We start from the raw sequence: 27,981 nt of genomic DNA, 5'->3' as shown, positions 1-27,981 counted from the left end.
AGTGAACATGTAAAATGATAGTGCGAGTGGGGCATCCGTGTACTATGGACACATTCTTGTTTATTATTTGTATTGTGTGATGACGCAAATACACAGCTTATCTGGAGCTCTGTTTGTGTTGATGTCAGTTCCTTTTATTATTTAGAGTTGTTGTCTTTTGTGTTGGAGATTTTTGTTGGTATTGCTGCCTTCAACTATGCATTCTGCATTTCAACTTGATGGTGTAGAACTATGTTTACATGTCTTCTACAAATCATTACCTTGTCAGCTAGCAATAACAAAATCTATGTCAAATTGTGTCAATCTAGTACATGCATACTGGTGTTCAAATATTTTGCCTTTTGGGATAAAGATGTATACAACACTGGTATCTTTCAAAACAAAAATGTAAAAAGACTCATATATATATAACAGAAAAAAAATAAACCATGGAATATAGTTTAGATACATTTATAAATGGTGCTTATTGAAATGCACTCTTGTTAAATAATGGAAGAAAAATATGTTCTAGATTGATCCACCAATGGAAATTTATATGGAAGTGCATAAAAGATTAAAAGATAACTTCTAGAACAGTACTTCTGGTACCAGCAAAAAGAGGGTGAAAATTCTATCTTTCTGTATTGTACATTTGAAATGTCAGTATATTATGAATATCTAATAACACAAATTACCTTATTTTTTCAGTATTTTTGTCTGGAAATGTGTATAGACAATATGAAAAGTGTGGATAAACTGCAAAACAAGTTGCCGTCCAGATGTTATTTCCCAGAATGCATATGGTTGCGAAGAATGGCATTAATGATGAAATATTCACTGCCTTGATTACAGACTTGTAAAAAAAGAACTGAAGTTATAGCTTTATGGCAGCATATTATTATTCTTGTTATATATACATTGTTAGTATCATTTTTTTGTGTATGCTCAAGTGTGGTAGAACTAAAGAGACTTAAATAAGTTAAAGTAAGTTTTAATCGAACTTTAACAATTTCTTTGATAAATGCTGGGATTTTATAAAAGTTTGGAAATCTTTTACTCTGGTGAAGGAACTGGTGAAGTTTTACTGCCTTTACATTTACACCATTAGATAATAAAAACATCCCACTTGAAGTAAATCATACCAAATTTGTTAGTTGTATCAAGGAATTCAGGCTGGGACCAAAATTGAATACAAGATCATAATCAATTATGTTATAAGCAGACTTGAGATTTCACCATATCATATATATATCAATTACAGTAAAAATTTGTCTATGAAAAAATGTTTTGATCTGATCATGAATTTTCCATGAATTTTTCTCTATCACAATTGTATATAAATTGTGTGTTTATTGGCATACTCTTCTTTACATGAAATTTTGACTGGTTGTATTTAGTATGTGTCCTATTTATTCTATATTTTTGAAATAAGATACAATTTGTTTTATTTGATGAGCAGTTTTGATGGGTTGTATGTCAATTTTTGTAGACTTCATGTGAAATAAGCTTTGATTTATTTATTTCATGGTAAAATTTGACTGGTTGTATATTTGTCAATTTTGTAGATTTTATGTGAAATAATCCATGATTTATTTATTTCACAGTAAAATTTGACTGGTTGTATGTTTGTAGGAATCTCTTCTTGTATCTGTGATAAATTTCTATACATTTTTACATTAAACTCCGTCTTTTTTACAACATGTACACATTTTTATTGCATTTTTTTTCTACAAGGCCACCTGAAATGAATTTTTAGATTCTTATTTTTCCTCCATGTTGTTATTACCTTCATTTTCATGCTTCAGATTTTTTTTTATGTATTTTAAGATTCCAAGCAGTTTTAAAGATTGAGAAAAAAAGACCAAAGTTGGAGATCAGATGCTATATTACGATTTTTTTGTAAGCGGATGAGAATCTAAAAATTTATTTATTTTGCCTTATTTTCCTAAATTTTTTTACTGATATTAATCCTTTTGTATTGTACATTAATTGTTTACATATAAAATCTAGATGAAAATAGTAAGTTAGTTGTCTGATAATGTCTTAGTTTTACATGATGTAGCCTTATCTACTACATGTATGATATACATGTATCAATGGTCATGTATGAATGTACCATGAAATTTCTGTGACATTTATATGTGCTTTTTAGAGCTTCCAAAATATTCATGGTATAAAAAATGTTGTAATTTTTTCCTTATCTTTACTAATTTAATCATTTTAAATCAAACTACTGTTTCATGAACTAGTGGGCTTCCCTTGCTCCTTGACATTAATTTAATATTTAAATTCCATTGAAACAGTTGTGAGTTTGTTTTCATACTTTAACTTTCCCGTTGTGATCAAATAAACCACTTTAAAAAGCAACTTTTCTGGTCAGAAGATCTAAAATAAAAGCAACACTTTTTATATATAAAAATATGCTTATGTGAACAATCAGGAGTTCACAATATTCCTTGTTATGTTTAAAAAAAAAGATGCTCTGAGGTTCCGTTTCAGTAAGCAATCGATGAAGTAGGGGAAAAACATACAACAAAACTAAAGTGCTCTCTTATTTCTTTCAATTCAAGGAATACAGAAAGAATATCACTTCTTGCACCAAAATCAAAATGGCAACTTTTATGTATCTAACTTCTGACATTTAGAAAGTTATTTCCCTTTACATGTTATGTAACCTTTTAAGATGTAAGTCAGATATAGCTGTAGCTACTTAAGAGGTTGTAGTATAGTAAAATTTATAGTTACTTGTTATTTATCAGACATTTATTTATTAGTATGTTTATATTAAAATATAAACCTTCAAGCTGTTTCAATTTGTTATTATATAGATATAAGAAGATGTGGTATGAGTGCTAATGAGACAACTCGCCACAATTTTTAAAAGTAGACCATTATAGATCAAAGTACAGTCTTTAAGATGGAGCCTTGACTTACACCGAACAGCAAGCTTTAAAGGGCCCTAAAAATGACTAGTGTAAAACCATTCAAACTGGAAAACAAAAGGTTTAATCTATATAAAAAAACAAGAAATGAGAAACACTTATGAACCACAACAACAAACGACTGAACATCAGATTCCGAACTTAGGAGAGGTGCAAAAAATTGCAGCGAGTTTAAAAGTTTTAATACTTTATAGGTACCAACCTTCACTCTTATCTGAAAGAATAGTGTAGCATATGTCTTTATGTTGACAAAATCCTCTCAGAAACAGTAACTGAAAAAAAAACATATAAATTTGTCCCAAGGAAAAGTAAATAAGGGGCAATAAAAAAACATGCAATAATAAAGCAAAATTTGACTAAAAGAAGAACCACTGTCTCCAAAGCACTACACAGAAACAGATTGATCAATATGAAACCTACTACAAAACCATGGACACACTCAAATGCTCCTGAACAGTTTTTAGCAGTTCCTACATTATTAGTTGCATCTTTTTTGTTGCTCGAAGCAAAAAAAAATCTGGTGATATGGTACATTTAGTGAAGTGATATCACAATTATTGCTATAACAATGGGAGCATAGATTTCAATTAATGTCAACCAAACCCTTGTCATGTTAGTAAACTTTCCAAGGGATAACTTCAAAAATAACATAAAAAACCTTGGTTCAATAACTCACTAGGGAATCTTGATAGTTGTTCAAGAGCAATTGTAAGTTACTGTTTACTCCTTCAATATTGATTTTACTTTTATCTTGAAAAAATGACATTTGGTTTAAGAGTGAGAAATACCAATAGGATATTCAAACACAAAAGTCGAAAACAAACATACAATTTAATGGCTAGAAAAAATGAACACAAGTCTTTAAAACACAATATTGAAAACTAAGACAGAGCAACATGAATCCTTTTAAAAACTATGGATGAGCTCAGGTGCTTTATAAGGGCAAGCAAAAATGGCTTAATGGACTCCGCCTGTTTCTCAAAGAAGATATACATATTAGATGCTGCCACCCTACTCCAACACTTTATCATGAATCCAAGTTATTTAACCATTAGAAGCTTTTACAACTAAATGCTATCTCCTTCAGCTTGGCAGAATAGCAGTAACTACAAATTTTTAGATCAAACGCAGCACTTGAGGAGAGCAACCCATCAGTTGGATTTCTGACTACTGCATTATATAAATGGAAAATTGAAAACAATTGAAATCTTCAAACAGTTGAATCTATATTTCAGTTTTATATTAGATTATTTGAATGTTGGTGTTTTTACCTCACTTCAAACACTTTTGGTGTTTATTGTAGCAGCCAGTTCTTATTGGTGGAAGAAGCCAGAGAACTTGGTAGGAAAACTGGCAATCCTTTTCAAATAAGACCAGAATTTAACACACCTTCCAACTCCCAAGTGCAGGATTCAAAAAACTCATTTAAGGGGGCTAGCGGGTCTAAATCAAAATTTTATTTTAATATAGGATTTTGCTATATTTTTCTATAAATGAACTTTATCTTATACTTATTAGAAAAATGAAATAAAAAAATGGAGTCACCGTTCATTTACGCTCACAATCTGACTTCGAAAGAAGCATACATTTTTGTAAAGGTACTTTTTTTCTGTTGAACTAATAGGAGAAATAGAGGTAATATCGAAATAAAAAAAGAACTAAATTACAGAAATCGCTCAAATTTTACAATAGTTTAGTTTAAGTACAGCTTATTTGAAAATTATAATAAAAAATATAGGTCATCAATGAGTTCAAAAAGATAATTCAATTTGTATGCCAAAAAATGGCATTTTTGCACCAAAGGGAGATAATTTGGAGCTTTTTCAATGATATATACATTTTAAAAGTCAACTGTGGCCAACACGAATTGATTTTTTTGAATGATTTTTGTACCATATGATAAAGTAACAACTAATAAAGGTAATAAATAAAATTTGTAATGAAAAAAAAATGTTTATTTTTTTTCCGAAATTTTTATACCCTCGAGCCTCCTTAATATTAACTATGTTAATTTTTAGCAACGTTACAACAAAGTAGAACTAATTATTTCAGAAAAACAAATTAATCCTCAAAATGAAATTTCACCAGAATCAGCTAGCAACTTTGTAAATAAATACAAATACATCAGCTATGTAGTTTTGTGTAATGGTGATCAATGAATGACCTATTTTCAGGACAGAGGAAATAAACCTTAATGCATATCTTATTCAAATGAAATGATTTGTGTTCTTTTTTCTTGTACATAAATAATTGTTCATTTGTCATGCTTTTTGTGTGGAGAAAATAAAAGGGTCATACATATTTATTTTTTGGCAAATTGTTTTGTTTTTTTTCTTCATGCATAAGAACCAATTTTCAATGGTGTTTGGTGCCATAAGTTAAAGTTGTACATTTCAAGCATGAAATATGTAATCCAATCATTATAAATTTCTCCTTTTATGCCATTCCATCATCCATAAAGACATCTCTACAACTCTCATATATGAATTCAACCCAGTGGCGGATCCAGGGGGGGGGTTCCGGGGGTTGGAACCCCCCCTTTTTTTTGGCCGATCAATGCATTTGAATGGGAGCATATAGTTGGAACCCCCCCTTTACTCTGGGTTGGGAACCCCCCTTTTTAAAATGGCTGGATCCGCCACTGCAACCTTAAAACTTTTGGATGCATTGAAATGTATTCTCTCTTCATTTTTTAAAGGAAATAAAAATAATATCTGTTTAAAATATCATTTTATTCTATAGATTGATGTCAATCAACAACTTACAAATGTGTATAAATCATATTCAAATACACACAAACTATATACAATATAAAAAATAACAAATTTTACAACATTACAACATTGGCACATCTGTATGCTTAAATAGGATCAACTATGTACAAAAATAAATCACAATTATATATAATTTTCTATATTGTACTCAGCCCAGTAAGCCCCTTCATTTATTTTATAAGTCTAAAAACAATTAAGTGCGTCTGATTTGAATTATGTCAGTGTTTGACACAGGGGGTATCCAAGGTAATCCCTATTGAATAGGCCCTTAATTTTGTAAATTTTTATGATTTTTTTTTAATTATAAAAAAGCTAGGATTTCACCCACTATATCGCATCTCTAGTATGCACCACTGATGTTATGGCTAAAGAGTTTGAAATATTTTTGCATATATTATTCTTATCATGGTGTGAGACATATTTCACTACTTAAAACTGAAATTTTAAATAGTATAAGTTTGAAGGTAAAAAGAAATTCTGTTTCTCTTCAAATAAAAATTATTTTCAAAAAGTGTCTGCTTCCAGTGTATTTTTTTTAAGCATGGGTACTTAGAAGGCTGATTATAAAATATAAAACTAATTTCTACTATATCACAGATTTTGCTTCACATAATTTAATATTCAACAGGATTTGTTTCTGATTTCTGTTTACTCTGTTAATTTCTCTTTAGGCAAGGTTTCTGTGGCAACATAAAATAGGACAGTATTTTCACCAGATTAATTTAATTATTTTATTAATGTAGTAATCAGAAGCTCTGAGTACCTGGACAATTATGTAAAATGATGTGTGACCAGTTTAACAAACCAGCAAAATTCACTTGTCAACACTTGTAAATTTAAAAACACAATCTTAAGAGAAAATGCAAAACAGTTTAAGTATAAATGCATAATTAAAAAAAAAAAGGATTTTCAATTTTGGCATGTTTTAATAGTTCATGGAATAAGCTATAGCAGTTAAATTTGTTTAATATTTTGTAATAAAAAAAATTGTAATTAGTTTAAATGAATACACTATTCATAAAAATATTCATAGATATTATGTATCTTAAAAAGTCACTCTAGTCTCAAATCAGTATGTTTGATTGTCAATATATAAAAATTACAATCAACTCTATACTCTCATACAGTATATACAAATAAGGCAGTAATTTTCATTTACATAATACTGTTCAATTATACATTCAAAATTTCAATGATTATTATGCAAACAACATGGTATATTGAACAAATACAACAACTGAAGGACAGCGGTATAAATCTCTTGTAAAACAGATTGCACTTCACACACACAACTTCTCCATATGAATGTCTATTGACCTGCTTGTTTCTTCATTGTTTCTATTTCTTTCATCATTGTCTGCAGGGGGTCTTCTGGTTTGTTGTATACAATACTAGCTGTTAAGGCCTACAAGTACAAAAAGATGAAACACTTACAGTACAATGTACATGTACATGGATATCAAGCTGACCGTGCAACGGCTGTATAACGAGTCTAGGTCGTAAAAAATTCCATCATCATCATGGATATCAAAGATGGGTTAAGGGGGACAAGGGGCCTGGATCTGCACCTGTATGTACTTTTTCATGACACTTTATTTTATAATTCTTAGGCAAGTTAGAGATGATATGGTGACAAGATTTCTTAATGTGACTATTTTATATTATGTATTTGTTTTGTGTTTCTCAGTGGTAAAAAACTCAAGTCCAATAGTTTTAGCTTTAAAGTATATATACACCTTATCGCTATAATATTTGACCACCATTACTGGACATCACAAAAATTCCCGTAAAATTTTGACGTCATTGTAGAAAATATCTGATGCCACAATGGAAAAGATTAGGTGATTGTTGTATGACGTCAAAAGTATAAGGGGGAAAAGATTCTCTGTCAAGAGGACATATTTTCATATCGGTAGGTCTTTTCACCACCGAACACCGCCAAACACCACCGAACACCCCAAAAGTTTATTATTTTGTCTTTTATTGTTATCAATGTGAATTAAATATAATATTCAAGTTATTAATTCAACAAATCAGAAGATTTAAAGTCCAAATATCTACAGAAAACAGAAAGGAAGAGTCTTATAACACCCCACTTTTTGAACTCCGCTGACCCTCATGGACACCTCAAATATACTTTTTTTCCATTTTTTCTTCTTCTAACTCTTCTATAATTCTCTAATAGTTGTACCAATAATAATAAAAGAGCAAAATATCAAAATCTAACCAATGAACAGAGATCCAGGATACTTGAACTGATTACTAATTATGAATATATTTGAATTTCATAACACACACAATGTAATCCGGAAAGTGATGAATCCGTTTTTTCTTATATTGATTTTCGATTTTAACATAAAAATGATGCCCATAAAAATCGAAAAATTGATTAAATTATATGTAATTTAATTTATTTTATCGTTTTATTGTATAATATCAAAGTTTTTCTTAGTGGTTGGTGGTTTTTCAGGTGTTCGGTGGTGTTCGGTGGTGAAAAGACCCACTCTTTTCATATTGCAATAAGGTGAATTATAAATCTAACTTCAGGAATACAAAAACATGACGCTTTGTTCAATCTCATGAGCAGTCAACAAATGTTTAGCAATATGTTGTACGCAATTAATAGATATAGTTATCTAATTTTTTAATAATTACAACCGCCAAATTGTTTTCAAGGAACTTGCAAAAATTAAATGTATGTATGGCAGTGCATGGCTACTGCAAACTTATTGGGTGATCTATATTCTTAAAACTTGTCTAGTTACCTGAAAAAGTTGCATGACATTATGCTTTTCTAGATATTTGATTGCTTTTCCATAAGGATCTTGGATCGGTTCAACGTAATCTTTTGGTTTTTCTTCTGATGATTCCTCCGTCTCTGCAGCATTACTACCAGCCACGTTTTCGAAAGCTTTGTTCATGGCAGATTCTATTTCTGCCTTTGCAGCCTGAAGTATCTTTTCTTGATCTGCCATTATTATCAGTTAATCTGTTTAAAGTTCACGTCTCAAGCAAAAATAGTTTAAACCACCATATTGTTTACAATCGTCATGGCACCTGCTTGGGTACGATAAAATGCTCATGGGTTGTTATCAAAATGAAAAATCGTACCGGACTAAGTTCCGGATTTTCTTCGAAATTTTGACCGACAATATCGGTTCGTTTTTCTGAACTTTTCTTGAAAAAAAAACAAATATCAAAAAGAAATCGCTAAGTTTATACTAAATAAAGGCAACAGTAGTATACCGCTGTTCAAAACTCGTAAATCGATGGACAAAAAACAAAAATCGGGGTAACAAACCGTAAAACTGAGGGAAACGCATTAAATATAAGAGAACAACGACACAACATTAAAATGTGACATACACAGAAACGGACTTAGCATTAGACAAAATCCGATGAGAATAACAAATATAACATCAAAACCAAATGCATGAATTTGGGATAGAAAAGTACCGTGACACGTCTTATATAGTAATGTGAATTCACACTCAAATATAAGAGAAAACAAACGACACAACGTTAAAATGTAACACACACAGAAACGAACTATAATTTAACAATGGCCATATTCCTGACTTGGTACAGGACACTTTTTAAAGAAAAAAATGGTGGGTTGAACCTGGTTTTGTGGCATGCCAAACCTCCCGCTTTAATGGCAATGTTAAATATAACATTAAAATGACAACATAACATTACAGGACTACAATACAAATAAATAGGAGAACATATTAGACAAAGAAACACATGAATAATAGTAACAAAGGGCACCAGGTTTAAAACTCAATACGTCAGAAGCACGCCTCGTCCACACAAGACTTACCAGTGACGCCCAGATATAAAAGTTCGAAAGTCAAAACAAGTACAAAGTTGTACAGCACTGAGGATCAAAAGTTCAAAAAGGTTGTGCCAATACGGCTAGGGTTTTCTGCTTGGGATAAGAACATCCTTATTATTTAGAACAATTAATGCTATTGCAAACAGTAAATTTTATCAAATGAATATAAAAGATATACATGACAGGGCCGTAACTACCTATGAGGCAGGGGAGGCAACTGCCTCGCCTGAATTTTCTACACCAAATATTTTTTTAAGTAATAAAATGATATATTGACAATATGTCAAGTATGTACACGAAGAACTTGAATTTATATTATAAACAACACAAGTTTACAGTTTTACCATAGTTTTAACAGTGTTATCATGATGTGTGATATATGTCATTTTCCGGACTTTTGATCGATAATGAAACGTTTCAGCAAGGACGTATAACGTAAGTAAGTTCCTTTTGTATTGTGAATCTTTTATGATATCGGAAATTCGTTACCGGCTGCTGTTGGAATATTTTTTTAACGTCTGTCGATCGTACGAGAACAACAATATCCTTATGGTCAATGCCTCAGTAGTTTAACACTCCCATTCGTTGTAGCAGGGACTTTCTATACTAAGTATATACTAGTATAGAAATAATATCTGGTTGTAGTTATATATACATGTCTGTTCAGCTTTCAACAATATTGAAATTCAAGGTCCTCGATAAAAAGAATATCTTACGTTCTATGATCTTGCTTTATATGTTTTTTTTTTAACTTACCAGTTTGATTTCTAACAAAATAATCTTTAAATATAATAATTGTTTGCATAAAAATTGCTTCCAGGATCCAGCAATACTGATGGAAATCGAAGGAAAACGGGTCATTTTTAGCCACTGATTTTATTGAGAGAAAACCAAAAAAATCCGCGGTCACGATGTATTTAATGTTAATAATTATAGTCTAAAGTACGGCCTTCAGGACGAAGCCTTCGCACACCCCAAACAGCAACCTAAGCTTGTTTTTGCATAAAAATTGCTTCAAGTTTCAAGCAATACTGATGTTTCCTAAAGTAAGGAAAAGGGTCATTTTACCCATTTTACTGAGAGAGAAAAATCGGCGGGGGGGGGGGGCGGGGCGCATCCCCCTACCCCGTATCTTGAGGGCCTCAGTAGGCGGCCTCCAAACCCCTGCCTCCCCTGAATTCAAACCCTAGTTACGGCCCTGCATGATAAAACTGAAGTATTAACTAAGTACAGAAAAAAACCCGGATACATTACATAAACCAACACAAAAAATAGACACACCCGACTTAGTCAAGGCCTCAACGCAAAAAGTGAAAAAAAGTGACGTCACATACGAAGTGGTGAAAAGGCACACAAAATGACGTCACATTTGAAATTCTAAAACAACACACAAAAAATGACGGCACATTTGAATGGGTAAAACTATTTCTCAAAAATAAGATAGAATTAGGATTGATTTAAGATTATATTTGAACTAAATACTGATATTACATTTAATAACAATGAACATTGCAATACTTATTAATAGCAAACTGAGATAGCAATTAACTATATTATATAGCTATGTCTGGTTTGTTTTGAATCTTACCTGCAAACGTAAAACATCGTACAAATTACGTTGAACCAAATCAAATCTAGTAAGTGAAGGCGGTGATTAATTTTCTTTACCATAACACATGAATATAATAGAAAAGGAAATTGACAACTCCTTTAAAAAAAAACAGCTATAATATTGTGTTGAATCTGGGACCTATTCTATGCATCATCATCCATGATGCCATCAGTCCCAATTTGAACTTGATACGAAGTATCAAAGAATACTGAGGAAGCCGGGAGTATACCCATAAATTTTATATGACCTGGTTCACTGCAGTATTTTATTTTGGTAGTAAGGACAATCAGTGATAGTTTGTTTTAAAAAAGAATGTTTATGTATAAATGTCAGTATTTGCTGATAAAAGTTTTATTTGTTTGACGTTTGAAGTTCTGGTTGGTCTTGTATTAAATTCGATGTGATGTTCAGTGGTGATGGCTATATCAGGTCGTTCCGCTGACTATTTTGTACAGTAATACCAGACGTAGTTTTCGTCATCTTTCAACAAGAGGTTTCCATCCAAGGTCCTTCATCATGGAGGTGACACTACTCGTACGCCTATAGTCACGGTCTTTACAAACGATCATAGCTGCTCTTCCCTGTATATGAAAAACAACGATACAAAAAACGCAAGAAACAAAACTAAAAACCGGGGCTGATTCATGATGTTCCGAGAGGATTAGCTGCTCCACATGTGGCACCCGTCGTGTTTCTCACACTCACGATATATTGACTGAAACTGCAGGGTTTTGTTTTAAAAATTCTTGTTGGTACTTAAGAAAAATATTGAGAAATTGCTTTGTGGTGTTTTATAGTGCTAGCAAATGATGCTTTGATTGTAACGGTCCAGATTCGGCCTATCCCGTTGCATTCAGTATTTCCTATGTTTACCAATGCTTTGTTTATGTGTCCGTATGGCGTGACAAATTATAAGCCTGCATAGTGTCTTTTTGATAAGTTTTGCCATCTTGCTGTGTCACAGAAAATTTGCCGGATGAAGGAAAAACGATACGGTTTTCTGACAACTTTATTTTGTGTTTCTATGGTTCTTTTCCTGCAAACAAATCCTTCCTGAAAAGGAATAACCCAGTGCTTTTTCCATAAAAATGGTGACAAACGCAGAAAATTGATTGTTTTGTGATATAATTTGGCATATTTTGTTAAAGATGAGTCCGAAAAATAAACATGCTACACCGAAAAAAAAGTTATCAGTATCAACGCTGTAGTTTCTCATTGACAATTAACATATTTGTGAAATTTGGAGGTGAAGCCTTCCAGTAGTTTGTTGGCCGCATTCCTATAAATACTTATAACTATGCACCACTCTGACAGACCTTTTCTTATTTGCTCACGAGTCAGAGTTTAAGAACAAGAAGTTAGATCATTCAGTAGTTTCAAATACAGCATACCTGACCATTTCAGGACTGAAAACAGTTTTTCTCTATGCGTACAATCCTGGAATGGTTCAAAATGCTGTTGTTCTGCATATAGGTTTTTCATACTGTAGAAATTGCCCTAAATGTTATTATGCCTTAAATTTTGCATGTCTGGTATATTTTCATTTGTGCTTACATTTTAGTTGTGTTTCAGTTATTGTATTTTTAGTCAATGCATATATTTCAATATGCCTTTGCTGTTTATATTCATTTAAAACATTTGCTTCTTATATATCTTGCCTGCATGTTGTGCGTTTTAATGTTGTTTATGTTATTTCATATTCGGAAAAAAACCTCTCAAGAGCTTATATTTCACGGTATTGTTATAAGTGAACCGAACAACCAAAACACAAAAACACTTTCGTATTCGTATTTGTATATACATGTATATTGATGATTTTCTTTCAATTCACAGATTTCTAAACATTTTGGATTAAGTTTCATTTATATATCTCATTAAACAAGAGATCAAATAAACCACAGATACAGCTTTACCCGCTTCCTTTCTAGACTATACCTCTAATTTGATTAGAGCCGTCATCTCAGTAACACACGGAGTCTTTAACATTTTACGAGACGGCGAGTTCAGTTTGAAAATTCTAGATTTTGCTCAATATACTTAATTCATCTGTTTATTGAGAATACATATTTAAGAGCTTGCAGTAACTCATGACTCATACATCGACATCGGTGTCTGAGCAATAAAAGGCCCTGAAATGACAATGTAAAACAATTCAAACAAGAATATGCAATGACCAGGTCCTCTATTAAACATTAGAGATTCTTTTTTCATGGATTATCCAAGGAACTTTTTTTTAATTGCAGCTTATGAAAATTTTGCCATAATTGAATGCACCTTGTCAGACATAAGACAATGTTTAAGTCCTCTATAAGTATGATTATATACTTATTGACAAGATTGTTCTCCTTCTTATACAAAGATTATCCTAAAAATCTAGACATAAATGTCAAGAAAAAAATAATCGCCTTTTGATATTTAGTTACATAAATTCTTTTTTTGTGAAGCAGAAAGATGGGGTTTACATATCAAAGGAGAATAATGGTCCAATACAACAGAATAATGTTCCCCACCAAAACAAAAAGAATAGAGAAAAATAGTCACAAAAAATAAAGAATTATAGAACATAATGAGTGTGTTAAAATAAGAATGAAAATAATGGGATAACAATGCAAAGATTAGAAAAAAATGGCTATTTTTTTTTTAAAGAATTGAGAGACCACAACCAGACCCTCTTTTATAGTTTATTCATTTCATAATAGTCCAAATATTGTATTGACATGTTTACATTTATTAAACATTTATTTCACTGGTTAAATTTTTATAAATCTCTCAAATTACAAATGAGAAAATCTCGTATAATTATTTCTAATGATTTAATGTTTCTGTTAAATCGATAATTGCAAACTCGAATAAGTGTTTTATTCCAAACAATCAGACAACAACGGCATATCATTCTTACAGAGGCGGATTTAGAGAAAAAAATTGGTTGCTTATATAGGGAATCACTGAAGCGTGACTGAAGCGGGCCCCCTCTTAGAGCAGTCAGTGGGCCCCCACTTATGAAAATTTCCAGATCCGCCACTGTCTTAGACCGTCGGAAGTCTCCAGATTGGAATGTCAAGTTAACATTTCGGTCCTTGACAAAATCAATTTTTCATAAACTATTATATCTTATTATTAAAAATAATAACGAAAACATCACAACAAAATAGTTATTATAGACTAATCATGATAAATTGTGTTCCTAAACAATTCAGAATTAACTAAAATAAACAAAGTTGAACGAGAAAAAGGTCGCAAAAAATTTATGATTTATCATGTCCTTATTTCAAAAATAGTTCAATGATTGAATTGTACATGTATTAATCATCGCAACAATATCAACAGTTTAATGGTTGAATCGTACGCATCGTCACAATAGTACAAATAATTTAAGGTCTGAATCATCGCAAGTATCATCACAAATAACTCAAAAGTTCAATGTCTGAATTCTACGTATCAATAGTTCAATGTCCAAATCGTATGTGTCATCGCAATACTCTCAAATTATTATAGTTTAAAAGTCTAAACTGTACGTATCATCACAATAATTATATGCCTGAATCTCACGTTTCATCGCAATTATCTCGATAGTTCGATGCCTGAATCGTTTATATCATTGCAGTTATCCCAACAGTTCAATTCTAAATCGCACATTACATGATCATCGCAAATGTCTCAGTCGCATATGTATCATCGCAATTATCCCAATCTCAATGTCTGAATCGAACGTACCATCGCAATTCTCAAATGTTCAATGTCCGAATCATATGTATCAGTTCAATGTCTGAATTTATATTATAGCAATTATCTCAAAAGTTCGATGTCTGAACCTTACGTTCTTTCAAGTTGCCATTAACTCAATAGTCACGAGTCAATACCTGAATAGTACGAATCTCTACATTAACCGCAACAGTTCAATGTCTGAATCGCATGTATCTCTGCCATTAACTCAATAGTTCAATGTCTGAATCGTACGTTTCATCGCAATTCACTCTCGTATATTCCTGTGTCCTTTGACACTTCAATTTCATCGCTTTAATGATTGCTGGAATTGACCCAGTATTTCCCTCTGGTCCCCATGATGCCATAAATGCCGGAAATAACAGGAACGAAAACAGAAAAGAAGTTCCGATTGTGCACATCACAAATATTCCAAATTGATATGAAAATTGAATTTCAGCAAACAGCATGAAAACAGCAGCAACAAAGGTTGTTATCGCCCCTGATAATACAGACAGGCCCATGGCTTCTAACATGCTCTTTACGCGACCTTTACGGTGGGTATATGGTGAGGTTCTGTAGGCCTCTGCAAAATGCACCACATAATCAACTGAAAGTCCTACGATTAAACTCAGATTAATCGATTCCAAAACCTGAAAAAGAATATAAAACATAAATTAACCAGGTCAACTTTCTAAATAAATGAAAACAATGTGAAAACTATATATAAATGACAAACATCCAAAGGGCTTTCCTGGATGTACCTTCATCAAGATTGCATAAAGCAGAATACTAATATACCCAATCCATGTTAGGTCAACTTTGCCTGAGTGAGGTTATAAACAGTCAATTTAAGCAATGTTTGATACCAAGATTTGTTATAAATAGTGACAGTTCCATGAGCTGATGATACCATCGGGAATATAAACTGTTTACAGTTCACCAGCAGCAGTATCCACTTGGCGCAGTAAAATTTGAAAACAACACTTTATTTATTTCATGCGTCCAACGCGCTTTTCTTGATTTACCTTCACCAGGACGCTCACACCCGAATATTTGAAAGTCAAGAACCGAAACAGATCTCCTTTTGTCATTTTTTTGTAATAAACACCAATTTTACGCAAGGTAATTATAATTGGTAAACAAATTTCGACAGAACGTCGCGTAGTGATCATCTAACGATATTCAACATTACGTTTTTTGTTCAATCACAAGGCCGAACCATACCTTCTTAATCATCAACTTACCCCTAGTTTCCATCCAATCAAAGGTATCAAACCAACCACAACCACGGTTATCATAGTAATACAAATGGTAGCAAGGAAACCAATCACCACATTCAATGTCGTAATAGTCAAAATTGGAAATGCTAATGATATTCCAATGACAACACCTCTAACTGCAGATTTCACAAGAGTCTGAAATAAGAAAAGTGAAGATGTAATCCCATTGTGCAGCACTGATTTATATTGCAAACAATACGAGCGCATTCTGAAACGAGGGAAGTGATAAATTGTTTTCTTTCACTGTTATATGGTAGTGTAGATTTATCATGAAGTTCGTACTAACCAAATTGAAAATAATGTTCACATTCATTTTAAGACACAATGACGCAATAAGGTTTTGCGAATGGTTTCTATACACTGTCATATTTCAGATTCCCCAAAATTTAATTTTGACTGAATGGTTAGATTGCCAATTAGACATCAGTATGTACGTTGTCGTTGTTGTGGACATCTGCTGTTTTGTTAGATCTTGTTAAAATTTGAATTTGTTATGTTTACTGTCCAAATCGGAATGAAGATATAAATAAACAGTCCATCCTACCAACTGTTATTACATTTTCTTTCAGTTAAAACCACAGTCACGTGTGCTTTTTGGTTCACAGTAATAATCATTAATACTTGATTTTACATGGCCTTTTTTGGCTTTTCCAAAGAAACAACATCACGATACAACTTTAGTTATACCATTGTGTAATGCTTTAAGTTTAACTTGTATATATTCATACCTCTTGAATTTTTATCCAGTGCCACGATTCTTGAGTAGATTGGAAGCCACTTTTCATAGAACTTGGCATCTTTGATACCTATTTTCAAAATATTTTAAATTTATATGTACATTATCTAAATAAAACCTATAGGGTGTTGACTGATTTCGAATTTGTCTCTTTTATGCCCCATTTTATGGATATTATGTTTTCTGGTCTGTCCGTTCGTTCGTCTGTCACGCTTCAGGTTAAATTTTTCAATTTAAAGTTGTTGGTCGAGGCAGTTTTTGATGAAACCCAATCAACTTGAAACTTAGTACACATGATACCTATGATATGCTCGTTCTAATTTGAATGCCAAATTAGTGATTTTACCCTATTTTCACGGTCCACTGAATATAGAAAATGATAGTGCGGATGGGGCATCCATGTACTATGGACGCATTCTTGTTTCCATCTAATTCTAGAAGAGGTACTGTAAAAGTGGTCATGTATTTAGGTAAGCAAAATTATTTTACCGTTTTTTGGAATTTTTTAATTTGATTATGTACAAGATTACATGAATACTTGAGCAAGCTCTATTGATTCGACTGAGAAATTTCAGTTGCATTGGTTTATGAATCAATTTAGTTGATAAATTCACAATTAAACTAAAGCTATTCGATTATAATTTCTGTATTTATATGTTATTTATGTTCTAATTCGTTTCACTTAAACGAACATAAAATATTTATCAAATAAATAACATGGACCATAAACTATGTTTATGTCATAAACAAGAAGCAACGCTTATCGATTAAAAATTTCGTTTACATGTAACACATGCAATTATAAAATAATTTTACCTCCTGCTGTATAAACTTTTCCCATAAATGATATATTGGTTTGCCTTCTCGATATCCAAGGTTTTGAAACATAAATGTTGTGTTAATTTCTATTGCAACTACTCTCAATTTTGTTCCATACGTTCCTAAAAAAAATTGAAGACATCATTTTATCTATTCATTTCTATTTTCAAAATATCTGATCCCCTAAGAGCAAAGCACGAGCAACCGTTCTTTGGCTATACTTGTTTATACACCCTTGTTCTATATAATAGCTTGTGACCGGTAGTTATACTCTCAACATATTCTCCCCGGGTAATAGCAAATAACCAGGATACATATATAAAACACGTGTGGTTAAACTTGATTTAAAAAGGAGAGGAACCAGATACCAAAGGGACATTCAAACTCATAAGTCGTAAAGAATCCTGAAATTACCAAAAAACAAACAACCAGTACACAAAACACAACATCAGAGGCGGATTTAGGGGGAGGGGGCCCGGGACCCCCCTTTTTGGGGAAAAAAATTGGTTGCTTATATAGGGAATCACTGAAGCGTGACTGGAACGGGCCCCCTCTTAGGTCAGTCAGTGAGCCCCCACTTATGAAAATTTCTGGATCCGCCACTGAACATAGAAATTCGAAGACTGAGCAACACGAACCCCACCAAAAACCGGATTATCCGGTAGGTTAGCAGATTCTGCTCAAGAACTAGCGTTCTTCGTGTTGCTCATGTAATAACAGATTAGTTAAACATATCATTTCACATACAAAGGGAGAAGATAAATACAGAGGGGCAAATCAATCCTCATACATGACAAAAAGTCGAATTCAATGATGAAATAAATTAGAAATCAGTGTAGTTACCTATATAAGACGATCTGTTGAAACGTTGTGTTACTCCTGGTATTGTCATCTCACCAATGAGACGATGGTATGTCAAAAAATCTTCAGTTAGGGTGTGTGTATATCCATTACTCAGCCAATAAGATACAAGAATCTACAATTTGTATGAAATTTCTTTTACTTTTCAATAAGTAATATAAAACTAAACTTTAGTTCCCGGAACCGGTATCGCTCGCATGACATATATGCATAGGTCCGAGAGAATATTGAAAAAAATTGTGCCACTAGAAAAATCCTTGAGTACCATAATTCTGGTAAATTATTTGGTTAATAACAGAACTTGTTTTGCAAGAAGTCACACCAGAACAAAGGACTACACTTACATTTGAACAGCACCTTTTCCGATTTATTTTTACCATTCGCCGGTGTCCTATTGACATTTTCCCTCATGTCATTTTTTTTCCGTCCGGGGGTGGGTTAGAGATTCTGGATCGATCAAACTTGCATTTATAATGATTGTCATCAATTTCAAACGACGTTGGGTCACTCATCAACGATGTTTTCGTAGTATACTTGTAGCACTTATTAGCTTAAACAGTTTTGGTGATTGCAAACCCTGTTGATAATGTTAATAACTTCCATTGGCTGAATAGTAGGTTTTAGTAGGTTTAGAGAAGAATATTGTTTTAACGACCAATGCCGCGTTATGTTTCACTAAACACTTAAATACACTTAAATTCAAAACCGAAATGTATGAAATAATAATTAGCAAATAACGGATAAATCATATTAACTAAAAATAGAAATTAAAGAATATTTTGTGTTCATGTGTCACACTGTCGCGCTCGTACTATCATATTTTTCACTTTCATAGTACCGCCTCTGTATCAAAATATTAATTTGAAAAATATTTTCAAAACGTAGTGAAGTGCAAGTTTATGTGAACACATCTAAATACCAAACTTCCAACAATTAAAATTTTATTTGATACAGGACAGGCGGACGGACGGACGTTTATACAAAAAAGTTATGCTTTTCCTGTTGTAGGCGGTAGAGCTTGAAGCTTCCGTCTTACCTCAAAATATCTGTCAAAATTTTCCGGTATACTTGATATGTTGTATATATGAAAATTCCTCTTCATAAACGGAACAACAGATTCTTTGGTAAAGGGAAAAGGAATATTTTCCAGATAACCAGTATTCTGAAATAAATAATAGATATATAACAAATACTTACTTTCTTTTATTTCGTGATATTTAATTATTTTGAGGGAAAAAATGATAACTTTAAATATTGATAATGTGAATATTTTTATGGAAATATTTTTATGATATAGATATAAGAAGATGTGGTATGAGTGCCTATAAAATATCAATTGAAATAGCCTAACTCAATCAAAAGACACATACACACAAGTGAACTTCCACTGAACGAATAAAGATCTATAATAAAATTGAAATACAAAATCAATGAAAAAAGGGGTGAATAAAATCAATAATTTAAAAGGTAACAGTATTATACCGCTAGGAAATGTTCAACAATTTCTGAATTAACAGCTGCGCCACAAGCGCATTATACGCCCTTCGTCTTGCGTGAGAAGTTTTATGCAATCATCACAAAAAGTATACCGACCTTTAGATTAATATAACTAAGAAGTGTGTAAAGTTTTAAGCAATAACCATAAATCGTTTATGAGATATGGCACAACATGTGAACCCCCCCCCCCTTTTATACCAAAAAAAGAACAAAAAAAAAACAATAACTCTAAAATAAAATTTAAAATCATCACCAAAAAGTATACAGATTTTTGGATTAATATAATTAAGAAGTGTTGGAAGTTTAAAGCAATAATCAGAAATCGTTTTCGAAATGAAGCGCGACATGTGAAAAATACACCCCCCTGGTTTTAGTTATAAAGTCCCGTAACTCAAAAAGTTTAAATCTTTTTTTCGCCAAAAAGTATACAGATCGTTTGATTATCATAAGAAACAACTATGTTAAGTTTCGTGAAATTTGAATAAGCGTTTCTCAAGTTATGGTGCGACATGTGGACGACGGATAGACAGACGGACGGACGGACGCCGGACATTTGTATACCATAATACGTCCGTCAAAATTTTGACGGGCGTATAAAAACAATACATACTAATGATAACTGAAATTTGATAAACATGCTATTAGCTATCTACTTTGAAATATACATCTTCATTATGCAATAATCCGCTTTCACCAGACAATTTAGGCCGATTTTGAAAATCTATAAATATAACAACTTAAAGCATATTTTGTTTTAATTTATGGCGAAACGAAAGCCATTGCCAATCACATTTTATATTTGTCAAATACGACTTTAGAAATGAAAAGAAAGAAAAATACACAATATTTGAACTATTTTTACCAAGACTGATTGGTTATACTTCAAGAGGTCAACACATGTTTTTTTCTCACCTGTATAAATTTATACAAAGCCGACATGAAACATGCAATTTCTGGTTTGTTAGTCACTGGGTTTCTTTTTATTCCATATGATGATATTTCTTTATCTGTAAAATTTTCTAATCGATGGCACAAGTTCTAAGAAAAAACAAATCTAACACTGGTAATAGTTCACATTTATAGCAAATAGATAAATGAAACTGGTTTCCATCGAATATTTTATCAATATATGTCAAGCAAATAAAAAAAAAAAAAAAATATAATTCAATAAGAAAACTCAGTTTAAACAAATTGCAAAAGATACTAGGTTTATGATTTGTACACAAGCCGCTCGTTTTCGTCTACATACGACTCTCCATTGACGCTCGAATCAAAAAGTTAAACGGCAGAATCAACTACGATGTTTGGGTGCATTGAGACAGGTTTTGAAAAATACAGTAACACACACACAATGTTTCGGCATAAAGAATTGAACACATCACATGATTGTACTGTTAAAGTGGACCCAATTTTCTGGATTCTGAAAATAAATTTATAAGAAAAGGCAATTAACCTTTTCTGATAGTAAAGAAATAAAAAAAAGACACATATTGCAAAGCTTCCATGCACCGTGAAACACCGATGCGGACAATATCAACAAACCATAAACTGTAATAATTTTATTCTAAAATTGATTATCTTAGTTACCAAAGCCGGTACTTTAGAAATTCACATGGATAATTGTTATCAAGTATTATACTAGACTCACCATGAGCGAGATTTGTGCTTCAGATGACGACATATCAAAATGTTCATCGATTTCAGATTGTCCTGTGCAAGAGTCACCTGACTTCCAGTCACATGATGCCAAATTTTGTGGCTTTATGCCCCACGTGAGATGAAGTTTGTTGTAACTGTCATCATAGTTTTGTTGGAACCCAGAGAAATGGCGCTCTATAGCTTTTGCATAGTTGTTGGATTCTCTGTAAACCTTAACCTGGATGCGAATAAAAGTGCATTTGTTTTAAGATTCTGAAATTTAAAGAATAAAACAAGGGGACATACACAGAAATTTTACCAAGTAGCTTGCTCCACCAGAAGCTACCAGTACTCTACCCTGCTGGTACAGTACTTTGGAAATCCTGCCACAGACCATGGCCGCGGCAGATTCTCTTAACTCCTTCAAGGAGAAAATCCGCACATACAGCTTCTAATTGTACCAACTTGTTTCAATCTGTCTTATACGACTTCGATTTTAACTGCACATAGTCCAATTGTGCGATAATGCTCCAGAGGAGCCCTGCACTGTATAGAAAGAAGAACTATAATTGGATGTACATTTATTGCTTGTAAATTAGAAGCTTGGTTTTATATGACTGGGAAATTCCAAAGTTATTTCAAGACATGGCAGAACTCATCATTTCTCGTTGACTATACTGAGGTGATGATACCATTTTGGCTCTAATACTCCAACAGCAGTGATATCGACCACTGCTAAAAATATTGAAATACACTTAAATGTTATGAGTCAGATGCGAAGTTCTGGAAATTGTAAACCAAAGATTTTATGTTTAGTGATTTACATGTATCTAGCACTTGACAATGAAAAAATAAAAGACATTTTTTGTTCTGTCGTTGTGGAATCTAAAAAATAAAATATGAAGGTCTTACCTGTGAACTGTCGGCACCTAAAGTTGTAGCACTGTATGTAAAAAGGGCAGTAATCACCAGGAAAAATAGAGGTATTACTACTCTAACTGGTTTCCAAATCATAAACTTGTAGAATTTATTCTCCAAAAACCAAACTACTTTATTCTTATGTTCGATATGCTGTACTGTGTCAAGTACTGTTTCATTTTCCTCGTTCACTTTATCTTGTAGCTGCAGCTGGTGATAAGTCATATCTCGGGAGCCATCATTGTTATCTCTAGAAATTCGGTTTTGGTGTGCTGTGATTAATCTCTCTTGACTTTCTGTTCTCACCGACAATGTCTGTCTTGAAAATGGAACCAATCTAGCGAAACATGGCGTTATTACCTCAGAATGAAACAAAATAACGATGGGAAAGCATGCGAGGTCAAATAAAAAGTTAACACCGACGAGCATTCCAGTAAAGATTCCGAAAGAAGCAACGGGCATCAACGGGGAAGGCGCACTCACAAGAAACGCTGCCATGGTTGTAAGCGATGTCACAAATGTCGTTTTTGCTGCTTTCAAATAACAATCTGCGAGACGATGAGCTTTTGATGGATATCTGGTATGTTTTGATAGTATCCAAGTGTCATAGAATATAAAGATATCATCCGCACCAATTCCAAGAATTATAAACACAGAAATAATATGAAAAAATCCAAAATATCTATACTGAAGAACAAACCTGTAAATAAGATTTGTTAAGAGAAAACTCGTGAAAATACTCAGTATTCCAAAAAATGTTATGCAAAATGACTTCGTCTGGAACCACATGAATATGTAAATAAACAAAAAACTACCGATAGCTAATTTCATATTTCTAAATGCTTCATTATACACATCATAGAGATACATCTTAATGCTATAATAATATACGGACATATGTCCGTCTAATATCTCGTCTCGGATTCTTATTATTTCTTTTTGAATTTTCAAAACCATATATTCACGATATTTATTTTCATTATAATGTTCCTTCGATTTCCAACTAGATAACATAAATATTCGTGTTCTTGACGAAATCTGGTTTACAGCACAAGGATCATAACCCTTTTCCAAAAGTGGTAGGAGAAACACTCTGGTTTTATTATTCTTGACGGCTTTGCATATGATACTAGATGCGTTTTTGAAGGATCCTGAATTGAAGACTCTGTCAACATCTGAATACGTGCCATCAAAGAGCCGAAGGACTGATATGGATTTCTCGCAATCATTTTGAACACTAGGGTAGCAAAACTCGGCCTGAAAGTCTTGTCTATAGAACAGTTCTGATTCTGTTTCATTAAGTAACTTCATATTTATCTCCGAGAAAATATCATCCCCTTCAAATATAAGTTCGAGTGTTTCTGAAAGCTGTTTTCGAGGTTTAACACCAAAAATGGGATGTATGACTTTATTTTTGTAGTGCATTGCATACCGCCATGCCAGATCTTGTGTATGCGAGGTATCATTATAAAGAACCAATGGCAAGTCTTGGAAACTTATGGGAAAGACGTTATAACTTTTGACTATCAGCAGTATAGTTGTTAGCACGATTGATGTATGCAATCCTATTGTAGCAGCTACAAGTGAAAAAAAAAAGTAAAATTATTAAAACAATTTCATTGTTCTTACTTCGAATTAAAGTAACAGGTCACATCATTGGTTGAATTTCAAGGATTAGGACGTTTTGACAAATCATAAAGTTTTTGGCGATGGACACTTTTGAAATAATTACCAGGGTATATTTCATTCTGATATGACGACTGATATGGCTCGCATGAACATATGATAAATATCGTCTATGTGTGCCATTAAAATATTAAATACATGTTCTCAAAGATTATCCTTCCATTGCATTATTTAAAAGGACATTATTTTTTGTTTTATTGCAGTCGCTGAAATCACTGACTGTGAATAAAAATAGAAACGCTACAGTATATACTTTGTGATGATTTTTAATTTCTAATGTCCATACATGACCTGATGAATCTCGATGATTGTTTATCATGTTTACAAACTTACCAAATGCAATACAAAGGTGTTTTTCGATAAACTGGCAGTATTTTAGAAGAAATCGTGGAGTGGCACTGTGGTTTACTTTGTTGTTTTCCCTGTTATTCAATGGCGACGTAATTTTGTCTTCTTCGTCAGTAATATCACTGGCTGGTGTCAGACTCTCATTATCATACATTTGTCCTGTACTTTCTTCGCTATGTTCAACTATGCATCTCTCAATGCTGTTTTGTCTCTCTAGTGCATCTTCCACTGAGTCTAAGACTCGGCTGTTTCTTTCAAGTTCAGATTCTATGCAAACCCCAAATTCTGATCTTCTTTCCATTTTACTTTATTGCTATGATTTTTTCACATACCAATTTCTGCATAAAGGATCATAAAGGTGCAAGTAAAAATCAATTTACTTTAATTAAAAATTAAAATAGTATCAGTGATGTAATATCGATATTTATAACTTTGGAATTTAAATCAATATAGTTAAAGTACATTTTTGATACTACCATGACACAATTTGTTATTATAAATAAATCAACCGTGAAATTTGTTGTTTTATTTTGTGAAAAATCATTGTCATATTGGTCAAAAATTTTCTTTGCTTCGACCGGATTTAGAGGAGATATTATCAAAGAATTGATAAAAATCAGCACAAAGGTTTACTTCCTAGATCATCTAGCCCCAAGCATCATGTCAGGCATTGTCATTACTAAAAACCAATAAATGTATTCTTATTTGAGGAACATTTTAACAACAAATTTTACTAATGATACTGATGATCCACCACAAAATAATATAAATAGAACCATACAAATAGTAAGCAAATACATATAAAAAAGATGTGGTATGATTGCTAATGAGACAATTCTCCACAAGAGACCAACATGACACAGAAAGTGACAACCACAGGTCATCATATAGCCATCAACAATGAGCAAAGCCAATAACCCATTATCAGCTATAAAAGGCCCAAAATGACAATGTAAAACAATTCAAACGAGAAAACTAACGGCCTTATTTATGTACAAAAATAAACGAAAAGTGAATATGTAACACACAAGCAAACGACAACCATTGAATTACAGGCTTCATGTTATCAAATCTATATATCATCTTCCCTTTAGAAAAAAAACACATGAAAAAATGAACCTATAATGTGTTGCTCTCCTATCTACAAAATGTATCCAAAATCAAAGATATCATAATCATTTGGCAACTAATGTAATTACTGTCTCTTCCATGCCCGTCTTGAACATAAAAAATAAATATTCAATAAACAATACTCCTAATGCTCAGGTTGGTTGCCATTGTGCAACACAGTATAATTACACCATATAGGAAAACATAGAACTCCCTTTTGTCATATTAAGACACTGTCAAACATCCAAACATACTATCCACACTCATCTGTGTCCACGCTTGTTTTATTTTGTGAAATATTTAAATTTTAAAATCACGCCTGTATTTTAAGCTTAATTGTAATTAATGTTTGCTATCCTGTACAGAGGAGTCAATTGTAGGTTTGTGGTATTGAAAAATTACTACTTAAACTGGTAAAGTGCAAAAACGAAAGGTACATATTAAAGTATTGAACGTCGCTCAATTTAGCCTACCTGACAATCGATTTTTCTCAGATATATGGCGTTTTCATTTAAATTTGTATGCAAGTAACGTATTTTATCCAATTTTTGAAATATGCAGCCTTACACTAAGATTTTGCGTTTATTATTTACCTGTATGGATATTTTTCTTCCTGGCATAGAATGCCACTTCCGGCGCAAGAGAAATTAAAAGCTCTCTGGACGACCCTATAGCAACGATGTAAACAAATAGTTCTGCTTGATTGCACTAAATCGATTCGATGAAAAGTTCAAAATCGTATTGAAATTATCCGAACAATTTTTATATATAGCTTGCAAAATAATAGGTGCCTTCATTCGATGCTGTCTGAAGACGAATTTGCGGCTTAGTTTAAGTATTGTATAAGACACGAGTTCTTTTCTTGAACGTTTTACAAAAGATTTAGCTTTTGTATTACTTTGAGAGAAAAATCATTTCCGAAGGCAAATGATTATGCTGTATATTATATATATGTTAAGTTAGGGATATAAGACGATTCATGTGATTGAGACTAATGTATCGACAAGATGTGTTTCGGATTTGATATCTAAATTTAACTGTTTTAACTATGTGACCAAGTGCAACGATCTACAAGACTATCTTAGACATAGTTATTAGTCATTACATGAACTACTTGCATGCTTTGATATGTACAATGTGTTATATGGAACAATACACATTTTTCTTTTATAATATTTCTCGAAAACAAATCAAAAGCATATAGTCATCGCTTTGTTAAGTCCCGATGTTTAAGGCACATTTTTTGTTAGTTCTGCCGAGTGGACCATTCATTGCGATCATATTTTTTTAATAAATTTACGGTTTATGGAGGATCTGTTGTCAGAGCCAATTTTTCACTTTTTTTTTATGCCCCACCTACGATAGTAGAGGGGCATTATGTTTTCTGGTCTGTGCCTCCGTTCGTCCGTTCGTTCGTCCGTTCGTTCGTCCCGCTTCAGGTTAAAGTTTTTGGTCGAGGTAGTTTTTGATGAAGTTGAAGTCCAATCAATTTGAAACTTAGTACACATGTTAACTTTGATATGATCTTTCTAATTTTAATGTCAAATTAAAGTATTGATCCCAATTTCATGGTCCACTGAACAAAGAAGAAGATAGTGTGAAGCTCAGGTTAAAGTTTTTGGTCAAGGTAGTTTTTGATGAAGTTGAAGTCCAATCAACTTGAAACTTAGTACACATGTTAACTATGATATGATCTTTCTAATTTTAATGCCAAATTAAAGTATTGACCCCAATTTCACGGTCCAGTGAACATGTAAAATGATAGTGCGAGTGGGGCATCCGTGTACTATGGACACATTCTTGTTTTATTTGTATGCACATTAAAATCAATAATCAAAATTTCTGCAAGTAAACTACACAAATTGATTAGAATGAAATTCAAAACAGTGTGGCTGTGGCCATTGATTGACACATTAAATTCATCCATTGACTGGGACAATTTAGGTGAACGTTTGTATGTAACGACCACTGCTCACTATGTACTTTTTAAAGACACTTAAAATATGGGGTCAACAAAGGTTCTCAACACCTTAATAAAGTAATTCGAAAAATTAATCAGAAATAACACGATGTTTTGATTTATATCAATTATATAAATAAAAAAATAAAGGTTATTCTTGATTAATTTTTCGAATTATTTTATAATTAAAGGCGTTAAGAAACCTTTGGTGACCCCACAGTTTAAATGTCTATCATAGGTACGTCGTGAACAGTGGTCGTTACAGACAAACATTCACC

General features: G+C 32.5%; 3 protein-coding genes across 5 annotated transcripts in view; 1 reads left to right on the top strand and 2 right to left on the bottom strand.

The window, feature by feature from the left end:
* The window catches only part of LOC143069155 (echinoderm microtubule-associated protein-like 6), a 45,002-nt gene extending 42,220 nt beyond the window's left edge, over positions 1–2,782 (top strand). For both annotated transcript variants that reach the window (XM_076243640.1, XM_076243641.1), the window contains exon 36: positions 688–2,782. In XM_076243640.1, the coding sequence (XP_076099755.1) occupies positions 688–712 (25 nt within the window). In that variant the 3' untranslated portion in view covers positions 713–2,782. The remainder of the gene's footprint in view (positions 1–687) is intronic.
* A 4,099-nt stretch (positions 2,783–6,881) lies between these two features.
* Positions 6,882–8,771, bottom strand: LOC143069151 (uncharacterized). Its single transcript, XM_076243638.1, has 2 exons — positions 8,461–8,771; positions 6,882–7,100 (listed from the first exon to the last, which is right to left on the bottom strand). The coding sequence occupies exons 1-2, from the start codon at positions 8,668–8,670 to the stop codon at positions 7,005–7,007; spliced, it is 306 nt and encodes a 101-aa protein (XP_076099753.1). The 5' UTR covers positions 8,671–8,771; the 3' UTR covers positions 6,882–7,004.
* Positions 8,772–14,458: 5,687 nt separating this feature from the next.
* LOC143069150 (protein dispatched homolog 1-like) lies at positions 14,459–26,414 on the bottom strand. Of its 2 annotated transcripts, none has more exons than XM_076243636.1 (11): positions 26,337–26,414; positions 24,619–24,971; positions 22,594–24,176; positions 21,692–21,919; positions 20,956–21,081; positions 19,583–19,708; positions 18,529–18,661; positions 17,683–17,807; positions 16,859–16,936; positions 16,095–16,265; positions 14,459–15,500 (listed from the first exon to the last, which is right to left on the bottom strand). In XM_076243636.1, the coding sequence occupies exons 2-11, from the start codon at positions 24,932–24,934 to the stop codon at positions 15,072–15,074; spliced, it is 3,315 nt and encodes a 1,104-aa protein (XP_076099751.1). In that variant the 5' UTR covers positions 24,935–24,971; positions 26,337–26,414; the 3' UTR covers positions 14,459–15,071. The 2 variants fall into 2 exon arrangements, with proteins under 2 accessions (XP_076099751.1, XP_076099752.1); XM_076243637.1 differs by having other exon boundaries at positions 24,619–25,012; positions 26,337–26,382.
* Between the last annotated feature and the right edge of the window lie 1,567 nt (positions 26,415–27,981).

This window comes from Mytilus galloprovincialis, chromosome 3, assembly GCF_965363235.1.
Source record: "Mytilus galloprovincialis chromosome 3, xbMytGall1.hap1.1, whole genome shotgun sequence".
Taxonomy (NCBI): Eukaryota; Metazoa; Mollusca; class Bivalvia; order Mytilida; family Mytilidae; genus Mytilus; species Mytilus galloprovincialis.
This window is presented reverse-complemented; position numbering and strand designations above follow the sequence as displayed.